This window comes from Varanus komodoensis, unplaced genomic scaffold (assembly GCF_004798865.1).
Source record: "Varanus komodoensis strain SLA01 unplaced genomic scaffold, ASM479886v1 scaffold23, whole genome shotgun sequence".
In the NCBI taxonomy this organism is placed as follows: Eukaryota; Metazoa; Chordata; class Lepidosauria; order Squamata; family Varanidae; genus Varanus; species Varanus komodoensis.
Genome location: NW_025335627.1, coordinates 4,215,347 through 4,228,784, shown reverse-complemented (window position 1 = coordinate 4,228,784; position 13,438 = coordinate 4,215,347). Strand labels below are relative to the sequence as shown.

Genomic DNA, 13,438 nt, shown 5'->3' with positions numbered 1-13,438 from the left:
AGTTAGTCTCTTCGTTTTTTCCTCTTCTTCTTGTTCCTATATATAAAAAAACAAACAAAAAATATTATCTGCTCCCTCTATACTATCTTCTTTTTTCCTATTTCTGCGAAGGTGCAACAAGCGGTGTTGTTGGCTCTAAGATGCCCGCTGTGGACCCACATGACCTGTGCCTCCTCTGTTTAGGGGAAGGCCACAGGATGGACAAATACGGCTATTGCCTGGCCTTCTCTAAGCAGGCGAGGAAGAATAGGGAAAACCGCCTATGTAAACTCCTGTGGGACCAGGCTCTCCTACAATCTGGTGGCTGGTGGCTAAGCCTGCTACAACCTCAGCTGCGGCTGACCGTCACCCGACTTCAGCCGATCCACCTCAATGTCCAGCCTCTTCCTCTACTGCTCCGCCCTTCAGACGAAGGTGCTCCCACCATGGGCGATCAGCCTGTTTCCCTGCCAAAGGAACAGCAGGAAAAGAGGAAACTCAGCGGCCCCGAAAAGCCGTCTGTGCATAAGAAGGCCAAAAGAGATAAGGCCGAAAAGCCGGTTAAGAAACTGAAGAAACCCGAGCACTCTAAACATCGACACTCGGGTTAGGCGGCTTCCTCGGTCCCGACTGCAGTCACGGTACCGACACCCTCGGGTCCGACCATTCGGACAGCGATGAGGGTTACCCCTCTGGTCTCTCCGCACCGTACGGGATCTGAACTTCACCAGGATCCACCTCGCAGCTCAATTTCCAACGGCAAAATACAAGATTCTCTGTCGAGGGCTCGGTCCCCAACGCCTATGCCTCCTGTTCGGCTCAATACCAAGACTGGAAATCAAGGCCAACCAACAGCCCGGGCCCAGCACTGATCGCTTCTATGATGTGGTACGGGGCGAACAATCGACCTCCATCGCTTTGCTGCTCATCACAACTCTGCGACAAGCGATGACTCAACCATGGGACCTCCCGGCTCACCCCCAACCGACTTCACGAAGATATGAAGCCATGTACCGGGTTCGGGAGGGGGACATTCTGTTCCTCCTTCGTCACCCCAACCCAAACTTGGTGGTGGAGTCTTCTCAGGGCCGTGACGAGGGGAGGAAGATCGACTCCCTTGCGTGCCGAGTCTATGCGGCCTCTGGACTCGGCTTGCGAATATCCAACTATGAGGCAACATTGGTGCGCTATCGATATTTTATAATGCAGCAGCTGGACAACATCATTGCCGCTCTCCCAGATAACCAAGGCGACCTGGCGCGGGTGTTCGTAAAAGAGACCACGCAGGTCACGGTGCAACAGCTATCCACAGCCAGTCATCATGTGGACACAGACTTGAGGGCTCTCGTCAGCGCCATCTCCCTCCGGAGGCACGCTTGGTTGCATAATTGCAACTTTCTGGAGGAGATGAAGAGGAGGATCGAGGAGATGCCCTTTGACGGGCCCAGCCTCTTCAATGCAAAGACTGACCACAAGTTGAAGAAGATCCACGAGTCGAGGATGAGGGCCCGGCGTATGGAGTTGCAACCTCAGCCTCGACGTAAGTGGTCGTGGACCCGTCCACAATATCGGCAACAATATCCACCCCGACAACAGCCACAGCACCGCCAACAACGCTGCAGACAGCAACCGCTCCAATGATTCCAGCAAGGCCACCGCCGCTTTGACAGGGACAAACGCCAGCGCTGATGGGGCGGACGAACCTTTCCTCTCCTTCCAACCCCGCCCTTCCCCCTCTCATTTGGGGACCGGCTGAAAGGCCAACTCCCCATAAGGGAGTCCATTACATCTGATCAGTGGGTGTTATCCATCATTCAGCACGGATATCGAATAGAATTCGACATCGTTCCGTCATCGAGTCCCATCCGGTTTACTCCATGCTCGCTGGTGTTGTTAGATGAGGTTCATCAGCTCCTTTCTAAAGGAGCCATTTGTCGCTTATCTCTATCAGAAGGACTTCACGGATTCTATTCTAGATACTTTATGGTCCTGAAACGGGATGGAGGTCTTCGGCCAATATTGGACCTAAGAGCTCTTAATAGATTTATAACACCAAAGAAGTTTCGGATGACCACACTTCAAAGTATCCTGCTGTTGCTGAGAAGAGAGGACTGGTTCACCTTATTGGACTTGAGGGATGCCTATTTTCGTATTTCAATCCATCCGTGTCATAGGCGTTTCCTCCGTTTTGCTGTTGCTTCTGAAATTTCCAAATTCATGGTGCTCCCGTTTGGACTGGCCACCGCCCCAAGGGCCTTCACGAAGTGTATGGCTCCTGTCTGCGCATACCTCCGACTACACGGAGTTCAAATATACCGCTACCTCGATGACTGGTTGTTGGTTTCCCAGACTAGAGAAGGACTTTGTTCCTCTGTAAACATGGCTTGCTCCTTATTGCAGGATCTTGGACTTTGCATTGACCGCGAAAAATCCTCTCTTGTTCCTACGCAGATGATCAACTTCATCGGAGCCCGTCTGGATTCAACAGTGGTGAAGGCATTTCTTCCTCAAGACAGACAACGCACTCTTACTCGACACATCCATCCAATTCGATGAGACGCAACTGTTCCTGCCTGATCTGTTCAAAGACTCTTGGGGCACATGGCAGCATCCATCGCTGTAGTTCCATATGCCAAGCTTCGGCTTCGCCCCTTCAGCTGTTCGTCAACAGGATGTTCCGGCCGCAGATGGATTTGCCAACGAAGTTGATTCAACTCCCGTCCTCTGTTCTACAATCCCTGCTATGGTGGACAGTATCACCATAGCACTGGAGTCCCGTTCCAACCTCGGTGCCCTACAGTGACTCTCGGTACCGATGCATCTCTGCTTGGATGGGGAGCACTGTGCTCTGGCCTATGCACTCAAGGTGTTTGGAATCGACAGGAGTCCAGGAATCATATCAACTTTCTGGAACTTCTAGCAGTATCCAAAGCTCTACAATCATTCGAGGACATTCTTCGCCACCGAGTTGTTCAGGTAACCTCGCTACAGTCTTTTACTTGAACAAACAAGGAGGAACAAAGTCACCAACGTTAACCCGGCTGTCAATGCAGATCTGGGAGTGGTGCATCCCGAGAGACATTACCTTGATAGCAGTACACCTAGCCAGTACGGACAATGTGGAAGCCGATCTCTTAAGCAGACACATGTCCACATCTCACGAATGGGAACTGGATCATCGGACATGCGACCGGCTGTTCCAGCAATGGGGTCTCCCAGACATAGACTTACTTGCCACCCAGCAAAACAGGGTATGCGAGACTTTTTGCTCAAGAGCAGGAATCGGACAGGGGTCATCTGGGGATGCCTTTATGATCCCTTGGAACGATATGCTCTTTTACGCTTTCCCTCTGATTCCCCTCATTATGAGAGTAATATCAAATACAATCCATGACAGGGCCACAGGACTGCTGATAACTCCATGGTGGCCTCGCCAAGCATGGTTTTTGACACTTCTTCACATTTCTCGAGAGGAATACCTCCAACTACCTCCCATTCATTATCTGATAAAGCAGCGGGAGGGCACAATTTGCCACCCAAATCTAGCATCAGTGAAATTGACGGCCTGGTGAATTCGATAGCAGTCAGCGTCAACTCGGTACCGATGTCATCTGCAGTTTCTACGGATCCTGTCCCCGGATCCGGCATGCTATTCCATGCTTTGAATCCACCTACCTTCCCTACGTCTTTGGATCTGACGAATGTTCTATCGGATTCGCCAGTTTTTCACCTGGACATCACCGTATTCTCGAGTCTGCGCTAAGACCATCCACTCGAAAATCATACGTGGCTATGTGGCGTCAGTTCTCTATTTTCACTGAATCTCGCTCGATTTCGCCAAACTCTGCATCCATAGATCATATTCTCCAGTTCCTTTTAGAACTCCACCATTCTGGACTTAAGCCATCCTCTGTAAGAGTGTACATGGCAGCAATTTCCTATTACCGTGGTACAGTTCAAGTTTCCTCCATTTTTTCTTAACCACCGATAGAGATTTCTTAAAGGACTCCATAACCTCCATCCGATGGTCAGACCGCTTATACCTACTTGGAGTCTTTCAGAGGTACTACAAGCGCTAACAAGACCTCCTTTTGAACCCTTGGCAACAATCAATTTATGCCTCGCTTCTTGGAAAACTGCATTCCTTGTAGCAGTTACATCAGCCCGGAGAGCTAGTGAGCTCTGTGCCCTCAGGGTAGACCCTCCATATTTGAACTTCCATAGGGAGAAAGTAGTTCTACGGATGGATCTATCTTTTCTTCCAAAAGTGGCTACCTCCTTTCACATGGGCCAGGAGATTGTCTTGCCTGCCTTTTTTCCATGTCCTTCGAATCCGATTGAGAGATCCTTACACACTCTCGACATACGGCATTGCCTAGCCTTCTATAGATCGAGGACTGAGTCTATTCGACATTCCAATAAGCTCTTCATTAAGTACTCTGAGCAAAATCAAGGTTTTCCAGTTACTCCTCAGAGACTTTCCAAGTGGATAGTCCACACTATTATTCTCTCCTATCAGTTGGTCAAGATAGATTTACCTACAATTTCAAGTGGTCATTCGACTAGAGCTGTAGCTGCTTCTTTAGCTTTTGTGTCAGGAGTTCCGATTGACGATGTCTGCAGAGCTGCCACTTGGGCCACTCCATGTACATTCGCGAAGCATTATAGACTGGATGTCCATGCTAGACAGGACTGTTCCTTTGGCAGAGCTGTTCTTTCAACTATTCTTCGTTGATGACACCTTCCTCTTCCAGTCAGGGTAAGCTTGCTACTCTACCCATATGTGTGATGCACAGAGGCCACAACGAAGAAAAGCAGGTTGCTTACCTGTAACTGGTGTTCTTCGAGTGGCCATCTGTGCAGTCACACAACCCACCCGCCGGCCCCGCTTGGTGTCCTTGAGTGGTATTGTTTTGGTATCGTGCTATTCTTGTCCTCGGTACCTACACAATATTTTTTCTTCTTGCTGTTGATATTGAAGAAACCTTTTTTTCCTTAGTTACAATTTATTCTTTAGAGAGCAAACGTTCGGTCTGTCAAAGACTGGAAAATGGCGGACACTCCGCTCCATAAATACTGTTAGGTGGGGAGGGGAGCGGAGTTTCCTGCCAAATCGTTAGCTATCAATCTTCCGGCCAAAGGCACTGCACAGGCACAGTACCCATACGTGTGACTGCACAGATGGCCACCTGAAGAGCATCAGTTACAGGTAAGCAACCTGCTTTTTTTCTGGACCCACGTGAGCTTCCTCTGTTATCTTCTACACTTTTTTCTTGATGGAATTGTTTGTAGTTGTGCTTGAAGAATCTTCCATAGGAGGTGGTTGAGGCCCCATCGGTGAGGGTTTTCAAGGATAGACTAGACATGCACATGGTAGGCATGTCATGAGCAGAGCCGGCTGGAGCCAGGGGGTCAGACTAGATGGCCCAGGAGGCACCTTCTGACTCGCTCAGTTTCTATGTTTCTAATCTTCTTTTTCAAGATTTCCCACCCCTCTTGGACTCCTTTTCCCTTAAGAGTGAGTTGCCATGGCACTTCACTTATCATTGTTCTGAGTTTGTTAAAGTTGACTTTCTTGAAGTACAACTTTAACAAACAGATGGTTGGCTGCACTTAACCTTTGTCTCCTTCATAACTGAGAATTCGAGTATTGCATGATCACTTTCCCCCAGAGTTCCCATGGCTGATATTTGGCCCACGAGGCCATTCCTGTTAGTACTAAATTGAGGATAGCTGATCTTCTCGTTCCTTCCTCTACCTTCTCCTGAAGGACATTTTTGGCATAGCATGGCAGAAAACTTCTGGCCCCTTCCAACTATTTTGTGATTCTATCAAGCATGCCTCCTTCAAGAGATTCCCGATATGTTGCTGACAACTTCCTCCAATAGAAAGTGGAAGAAAGACCAGAAAATGCTTATTCTTTACTTGATACCAACCAACAGGGAAGATCTAGTGGACAAAGTGGCACCTATGGAAACTCCAGGGGAAAGTGACCCTGCCATACATAAAAAGGAAACAAAAGCCAAATATCGCCAGACGTGTACCGTGGGTTTTAGGAAAGCCAATTTTACTACACTCAGAATAGTCACAAGTGCCAAGGCAAGCAGCTCTGATGAGAAAGGGAGTGCATTTTTTTAAAGGATGCTTTAAAGGGACAATTACAAATGATTCCAACCAGAAAAGGATAGAAGACAGAAGAAACTTGAGTGGTTTCACAAAAAGTTTAGAGATGAACTGAAAACAAAAAAGAAAATTTATAGGAAGTGGAAGAAATGCCAGGCTACAAAGGAAGACTAAAGGCAGGTTGTATGGAAGGGAGAAGCAGACGAGCTGAAAAAGGTTCAGATGGGGACGACAAGGATGATCTGGAGCAGGTGTCCTCAAACTTTTTCAGCAGGGGGCCAGATGAAAGGGGCCGGTGATGGGTGCAGGCTGCCAAGGTGGTGTGGCCGGGGGGGCGGGGAGCGTGTGGTGAGGAAGGGGCGTGCGTGCACAGTGATCGTTTTCTCCAAGCGAGTCCAAAACGATCTTTTTGCGAGCAAGCTGGTGCCTCGCCACGTGCATGCGCATGCCCGCACACGCGGCAAGTCCAAAACCTCTATGGCAGGCCAGATAAATGGGCATGGTGGGCCGGATCTGGCCTACAGGCTGTAGTTTGAGGACCCATGATCTGGAAACTGGAAGCAAAGCCCTATGAGGAGAGATTGAAAGATTTGAGCATCTTTGCTTTGCTTTGCTTTGTTTTTTTGTTTATAATGCCCAGACAGCCAAAATTCCCGAGGTGGTTCTGAAAGCATTTTGCCTTGAGAAGAGAAGACTGAGGGGAGATATGATAGCACTCTACAAGTGCTTAGAAGGTTGCCACAAAGAGAAAGGCCAGGATGTCCTCTCAATCATTTCAGAGTGCAGGGCATGGCATAACATGCTAAAGTTACAGGAAGCCAGGTTCTGGCCAAACATCAGGAAAATTTTCCTGACTGTTTTCCTGATTTTTCCTGCAGTGCAGCAATGGAACCAATCACCTTGGAAGGGTGTGGAGTCTCCCACACTAGGGACATTCAGGATGCAGCTGGAGAGCCATGTGAGAGGGATGGTTTAACTCGGAGTCCTGCACTGAGCAGGGGTTGGACTTGATCACCCTCTGACCCCTTCCAACTCTACTATTCTGTGATTCAGTGATTTCATACTGGCCAATCAAAATTGTAGAAAGCAGGTTTAAGTTGCCAGAGAAGATAGAAGGAACCAACATCTTCTTTCTGTTTCCAGGTCTAAGGTCTAAGGGAATGGTGTAAAGGAAAGGAAGTGGGCCTTGCATTATCATCTCTGTCCACATCTCGGGGACAGATTTTCAATTTTTCACTGGTCTATATGAGAGGAAGACAGGATTGTTGGTGATTGTCTTTAACAAAAGACCCCACTGAGGTCATAGAGCTAGTCAAGTAGGCTTAAATTGCCCTGGAACTGTAGATTTGTCCCTTTCTCTGGGGGAAAATGTGGTTATTTTATCCTTCTCATTCAAATCTTGATATAGCAGTGGGGGTTAAGAGCTTTAAAAGTGTTTTATGAAGGAAAGGTTAAAGAGTTGACATAAACTGGAGTGTTTCCTTCCATCTGACTTACATAAGTAGATTAAAAACCAACATACTTGCTGGGAACTTTTATGACTGTTAGCAAAATGGAATGATGGGAGATGCAGGCCAGAACATCTGGAGGGCCATGAGTTGCCCACACCTGCCCTAAAGCAAGACCTGCAGTATGCAAGAGATACCAGGCCAGGAGTAGAGGAAATCTGGAGATGGGCCTCCCAGAAAGGTCACGAGCAGTTCTCTTTAGGACATGACTTGGATCTTTGCAATGGAGGAGCAGCCTCCTGTGCTTTTTCCAAGATGAACAGTCTCTCTCTTTCCAAATGCAATTATCTTTCCTCAGAACAATAGAGGTAAGTACTATTGTTTTGCATGTTTCAGCTATGTCCTCTTTCCACCTTTCAGTTACTCATTTCACCATTCTGTAATTCCTAGTAAGATCAAGTCCCTTGCTGGTCCTTCAGCTTTCCACAATTTGCTCCTCCCATAAGTTCATGAGGATGGGCCTTGAATTCCCATTCTTCTGCTTTTTCTCTTCCAGAATAGCCTGCCAGGAGGTATCTCGTGCTTGTGAGTTTTTGGTCTCCAAACAGATGGAGGATGGTGGTTGGGGAGAGGACTTCACATCTTGTATACAGCGTAGATACATTCAGAGTACCACATCACAGATCCACAACACCTGCTGGGTCCTTCTGGGCCTCATGGCTGTTAGGTAAGAACTTCTGGCAGGAAGTGGCACTCACTTTTTATTACCACCCTGTGTTGATGGCCCCTGGTCCCTGCATGGTGTAGGAGGTTAACTGCAGCTGCCACTCTTTTTGCTGGTGGCCTTTCATGAATGTGTTGATTATCTAGCAATTGCAAGATAATCTTGCAAGCTGTGGTCTGGTAGAGGCCAGCAGCAAGCGTACCTACATAGCAACTTCCTAGATAGGTGCTGTAGCCGGTAACATGGGGCCTCTCAGGAAAAGGCAGGTCAGCCTTTTCTCCTAGAACTCATTTGTACTCAGATGCATAGGCAGCCTTTAGCAACTCCAGGCTAAAGTAGGGCTGGGCAAATTTGAGTTCTGGAGTTATATTGATCCTTGAGTCTCCCCCACCCCTGCCCACTGGACCTAGTTGATCCAAAATATCATTTTTAGTGTTTTTATGGGGGGGAAGTGTTTTAATGGAGTGCTGAAAGGTTAAATTTAGTTTAGTTGCAAGGTACAGAGCTTAAAAGAGTCAAATTTAGTTTGCAAACAAGCTGATTTTGACCTTCTGGCACTCCATAGTGCTATGGATGCCATTTTTCACCTTTAAAGCTTTTTGATGGAGGAGTGGGGGCTGCATGTGGTCCATGTCCCTTGTGTTGCTCACTTCTAAAGTAAACGGTCACACTTGAGCAGCCTGGCCCAGGAAAAGTTGACCATCACCAACCACAATTAAATCTGTTGTTCTCTAGGTTGCCCAATTTTCACTAATCCCATATAGCTCTTTGTTAGCCATCTCTGGTAGATGAGATCTACCAAAGATGCATCACTGCATCCAGTAAGCCGAGCCCTCTAAGAATGCCCTTAGCCTCTTCTTTTGCTTGCTTGTTTGTTCTGGGACTCGTTGACAAGCCTCTGACTGAGATATTAGCTTATACAATTTTATCTCCCATCATGAAATAGTGCAGCAGTCAGAAAAAACTTTCTGAGTTTGGAAATTACCTCCATCGCTTCTCTGCTTCCCTCTTTATCCCCTCCCTGAACCTACCTTAGCAATGCATACATGTCAGAACAATTCCTTTTGTCATGCAGATATCCAGATGTGAGAGTCTTGGAGAGAGGGATCAGTGTTTTGATTGACAAACAACTACCTAATGGGGACTGGCCTCAGGTAAGCAAAATATTCTTTAGCAAATTGCATGTTCCATGAGCAGCTTGCATGTCCTTACAAATTGCAACATTGCCAATCCACTCCATTCACATGCATTTATTTTAGAATCCTTCTCCCACCCTCCGTGCAAGTGTGGCAGAAAAGGCAAGTTTTTTCAGGTGCCTAAAACTCAACCGAGCAGGTGCCTGATGAATCTTTGATGGTAATGCATTCCATACTTGGGGTACCACCACAGTAAAAGCCCCCCTCCTGGCAACCTTCCCCTTAACCTCCCTAGGGAGAGGTACTTGTAGGAGGGCCTGCATTGATGGCCTTAAATGACAGGCAGGAATCTATGGAGTAAGGCACTTCCTAAGATGGTCCCAAGCTCTTTAGGGATTTATATGTCATAGTCAAGACCTTGAATTCAGCCTGGACTGGCACAGGCACCCAGTGCAGCAGATGAAGGAGAGATGGAACATGTTCTTAAGAACTGGTCCTGATTAGCAACCCTACTGCCCTGTTCTGGATCATTTTAAGAGTCCGGACTGTTTTCAAGGGAAGGCCCATGTATAGTGCATTGCAGTAGTCCAATCTGGAGGTTACCAGTGTGTCCAAGTAGGAGCATAGTCGGCAAAGCAGCTGAAGTTGATAAAAGGCGCTCCTGGCAATTGAATCCTTGAGTCCACCTGGCTAACCAAGGAGAGCTCATGGTCCTGGAGCACTCCCAGACTATGAACCTTGTCCTTTAGGGGAGTGCAACCCCATCCAGGACAGGTTTACAATCTCACAGTTGAAATGGAGGTTATTAGGATGGAGCTTGAGCTTATTGGCCTTCATCCAATGCATTACTAAGTCCAGACGCTGGTTAAGGGTAGAGACTGCAACATCTGCATAGAGCTGCATATTGATAACACTTCAGCTCAACCTCCTGATGACTTCTCCCAGTGGTTTCATGTAGATGTTATAGAGCATGGGGGATAAAATCAGACCCTCTGGCATTCCATGACATAATTTGCCATGGTGCAGATCAATAATCCCCCAGTATGACCATCTGGAGATAGTCCTCCAGGTAGGAGTGGAGCCAGTGCAATGTGGTGCCTCCACCTCTCAGCCCAACTAGCCATTCCAGAAGGATGCCATGGTCAATGGTATCAAAAGCCGTTGAGAAGTGCAGGAAAATCAACAGCGTCACACTCACTCTTGCTCTCTCCTGGCAAAGGTGGTCCCACAGTCTCAGTCCCAAAGCCAGACCTGAAACCCAATTGAAATGGATCAAGATAATCCATTTCCTCCAAGGGACTGAGAATAATGCTTCAACATGGATCATGAACATGTGTTGCCCTGCCATGGGCAGTAAGTATTTTTGGGATTCCCAGAAAGTGGTATACTAACTCCAGGTTTACTAAGGAGATTATTTACTATTGCAATAATGTCCAAATGCTAGCTAGGCTTCCATTACATTTAGCAGTAAGCCTCTTACACAGTGGGGACCCCGCAAGGTAGGACTCCAGTCAGCTGGATTCAGATAGAAACAGCAGAATCCCACTTGAAAACAGTTTGAACCAGAGCTCAAAGGAAGTGGCTTGCTTTGTAGATGACAGACTTAGGGTATTGTAGTGCAAGTATACGGCATTCTACACAATTAAAAGACAAGATTACTGGAATAGTTTTGATGCTACTATTTACACACTAGCTAAGAAACGATGAAGTACAGTGAGGGGTATTCCTGTCTGGATGGCCAAGGTGGCAGCTCTTTCTGAACATCAAAGCAAGGGCTCAGGACTGCCTCTTGCTTGCAGAAGTGATGACTGATAAGGAACATCCAAGGCTGCAGTGTGCAGGAAACTTCCTTGGTTTCATGAGAGCAGGGTCAGACGAACTCTGACTAAAGCTCTACTTGTACTATTGTAAGCAAGTAGACTTTTATGCCAAGCAAAGCAAGCATTTTAAAGAGCTAGAGACCCAGGCCCGGCCTTTTAGGGTTCAGGCCTGCTACAGAGCAGCAGTAGTAGGAAAGCCGACGTCATAGGACAGCATAGCGAATTGCACAGAAAAGATGACTGAGCAATTTTGGATTGTGCCTGTTCTCTTGCCCTGCAGGGGAACACTGCTGGAGTATTCAACAAGACCTGTGCCATCAGCTACACCTCCTACCGAAATGTCTTCCCTATCTGGGCCCTGGGACGCTTTTCTCATCTTTATCCTGGCAGTCCTGTGGCTAGCAAGCTCTCAACCGAGGCATTAAGAAATGGAGAGAAGGGACTGCCTGGGGACATGTCAAATGGACTGAGATTGCCACTCGCCTCTTTCTAAATTTGGAGCTTGTAACCAACATGACAGACATGAACTGCCAGTCTCTCTGAGCTGTTTTATACCTTTCTAAACTGCTGAGCTATTTAGGAAAGACTGGAAGACTAAGTCTCAAGGAACCAGTAAGGAGAGCAAATAGATGGAAAGCTCCTCCAGATTGTCATCCTCTTAGTTCTTGCTTTATTCATAAAAGCTTAACCAAGGCATAGTGTTGGCTTGCAGACATACAGACCGTGAGCTAGCTAACTTCCATTCCTGTGTGCACACGTCACTGATGCTTGTTTGCTAGAGTTACAGCATGCTTCGGGCAAGTGTAATCCTGCTGCTTCGCTTAGGTTGGTTCTACATGAGGTGTCAGCGAAGAAGGACAACTTTTAGAATAATTGATGTGAATAAACAAAGACCATTATCATGAATTATGTGATTTTTTCCCCTGTACTTCTGAAGAGTAAGGACTGTAATGTATGTATATATCAGTGTTAGTGTCATAACCATAAACTCCCAGGCCACAATGGGCTTTGAGGGCATGGGCTATGGGGCAGGCTAGAATTCTGGAAGAAGGATCTAGCACAGGGGTCATCAAACTTTTTCAACCGGGGACCCGTTGAAAGGTGGCAGCGGTGAGTGCAGGCTGGCAAGGCAGTGCTGGCTGGGGGGGGGGGGGGCACAGGCCAGTGAGAGGGCAGGGGGCACGCGCGCAGCGAGGGGGTCCAGAACGATCTCCGAGCAAGCAAGCCGGCGCCTCGCTGCGTGCACATGCACACACGGGCCTGGCAAGTCCAAAACCTCGAAGGTGGGCAGGATAAATGGGCATGGCGGGCCGCATGCGGCCCGTGGGCCGCAGTTTGAAGACCCATGATCTAGTATTCTGGGCCAGCTGATGTGAGATAAGAATGAATGCTGGAATTCTTGAAGAAAAAGGTCCGACATCTCCCCTCCCCCCAGCCCTTAAAGAGATCAGCCAAAACAACCCTGCAAGGAGGATGACCCATCATCCTGGAAAAACATAGAAAAAAGTGAGTCAGAAGGATCCCCAAGGTCATCTAGTTCAACCCCAGGTGCCGCTCAAGTAATTCCCAACATGTCGTCTGATCTTTCCTTAACTCTCTCACTGATGGGGCCTCCACCGCCTCCCTTGGAAGCCCATGACATCCAACCTGAAGCCTGATTCCTCAAGCTTTGCCCTATTGGACTGTTTCCTGCCCTCTTCTGCAGGGAAGAACAGGTCACAACCATCCTCCACATGACATCCCCTCACATACCTATAAGCCTCTAAAAGATTCTGATGGAGTTCCATTAATCTCTCCTCATATGTCATCCCCCGCAACCTGGCTACCATTCATGTGAAGCTGCACCCACCTGATTCTTATCTAGCTATGACTCTCCTATAATGTGGAGTCCATAACTGGATGCAGTACTTCAGTTGTGGGCACACCAGAGTTGTGTAGAGCAGCATCAACACCTCCCTAGATCTGGAAACCATGCTTCTGGCTATATATCCAAGGGTGGCATTTACCTTCTTAACTGCCATGACACACTACTGGTTCATGTTCAGTCTGCATTCGACAAGTACCCCAAGATCCTTTTCACAAGTGCTGCTCTCCAGCCATCCTGTACCTGTGACACCTATTCCTGTGTCCCCAGTGCAAGACCTTGAACTTATCCACATTGGGTGCCATCTTGTACCCCACCCACTTCCACAGCCTGTCCAGATCCTA

At 47.8% G+C, this 13,438-nt stretch overlaps 1 protein-coding gene across 1 annotated transcript in view; it reads left to right on the top strand.

The window, feature by feature from the left end:
- LSS (lanosterol synthase) overlaps positions 1–12,136 on the top strand; it is a 66,600-nt gene extending 54,464 nt beyond the window's left edge. The window contains exons 20-22 of the mRNA XM_044432028.1: positions 8,107–8,277; positions 9,350–9,428; positions 11,511–12,136. Coding sequence (XP_044287963.1) covers positions 8,107–8,277; positions 9,350–9,428; positions 11,511–11,723 — 463 coding nt within the window. The 3' untranslated portion in view covers positions 11,724–12,136. The remainder of the gene's footprint in view (positions 1–8,106; positions 8,278–9,349; positions 9,429–11,510) is intronic.
- The last annotated feature ends 1,302 nt before the right edge of the window (positions 12,137–13,438 follow it).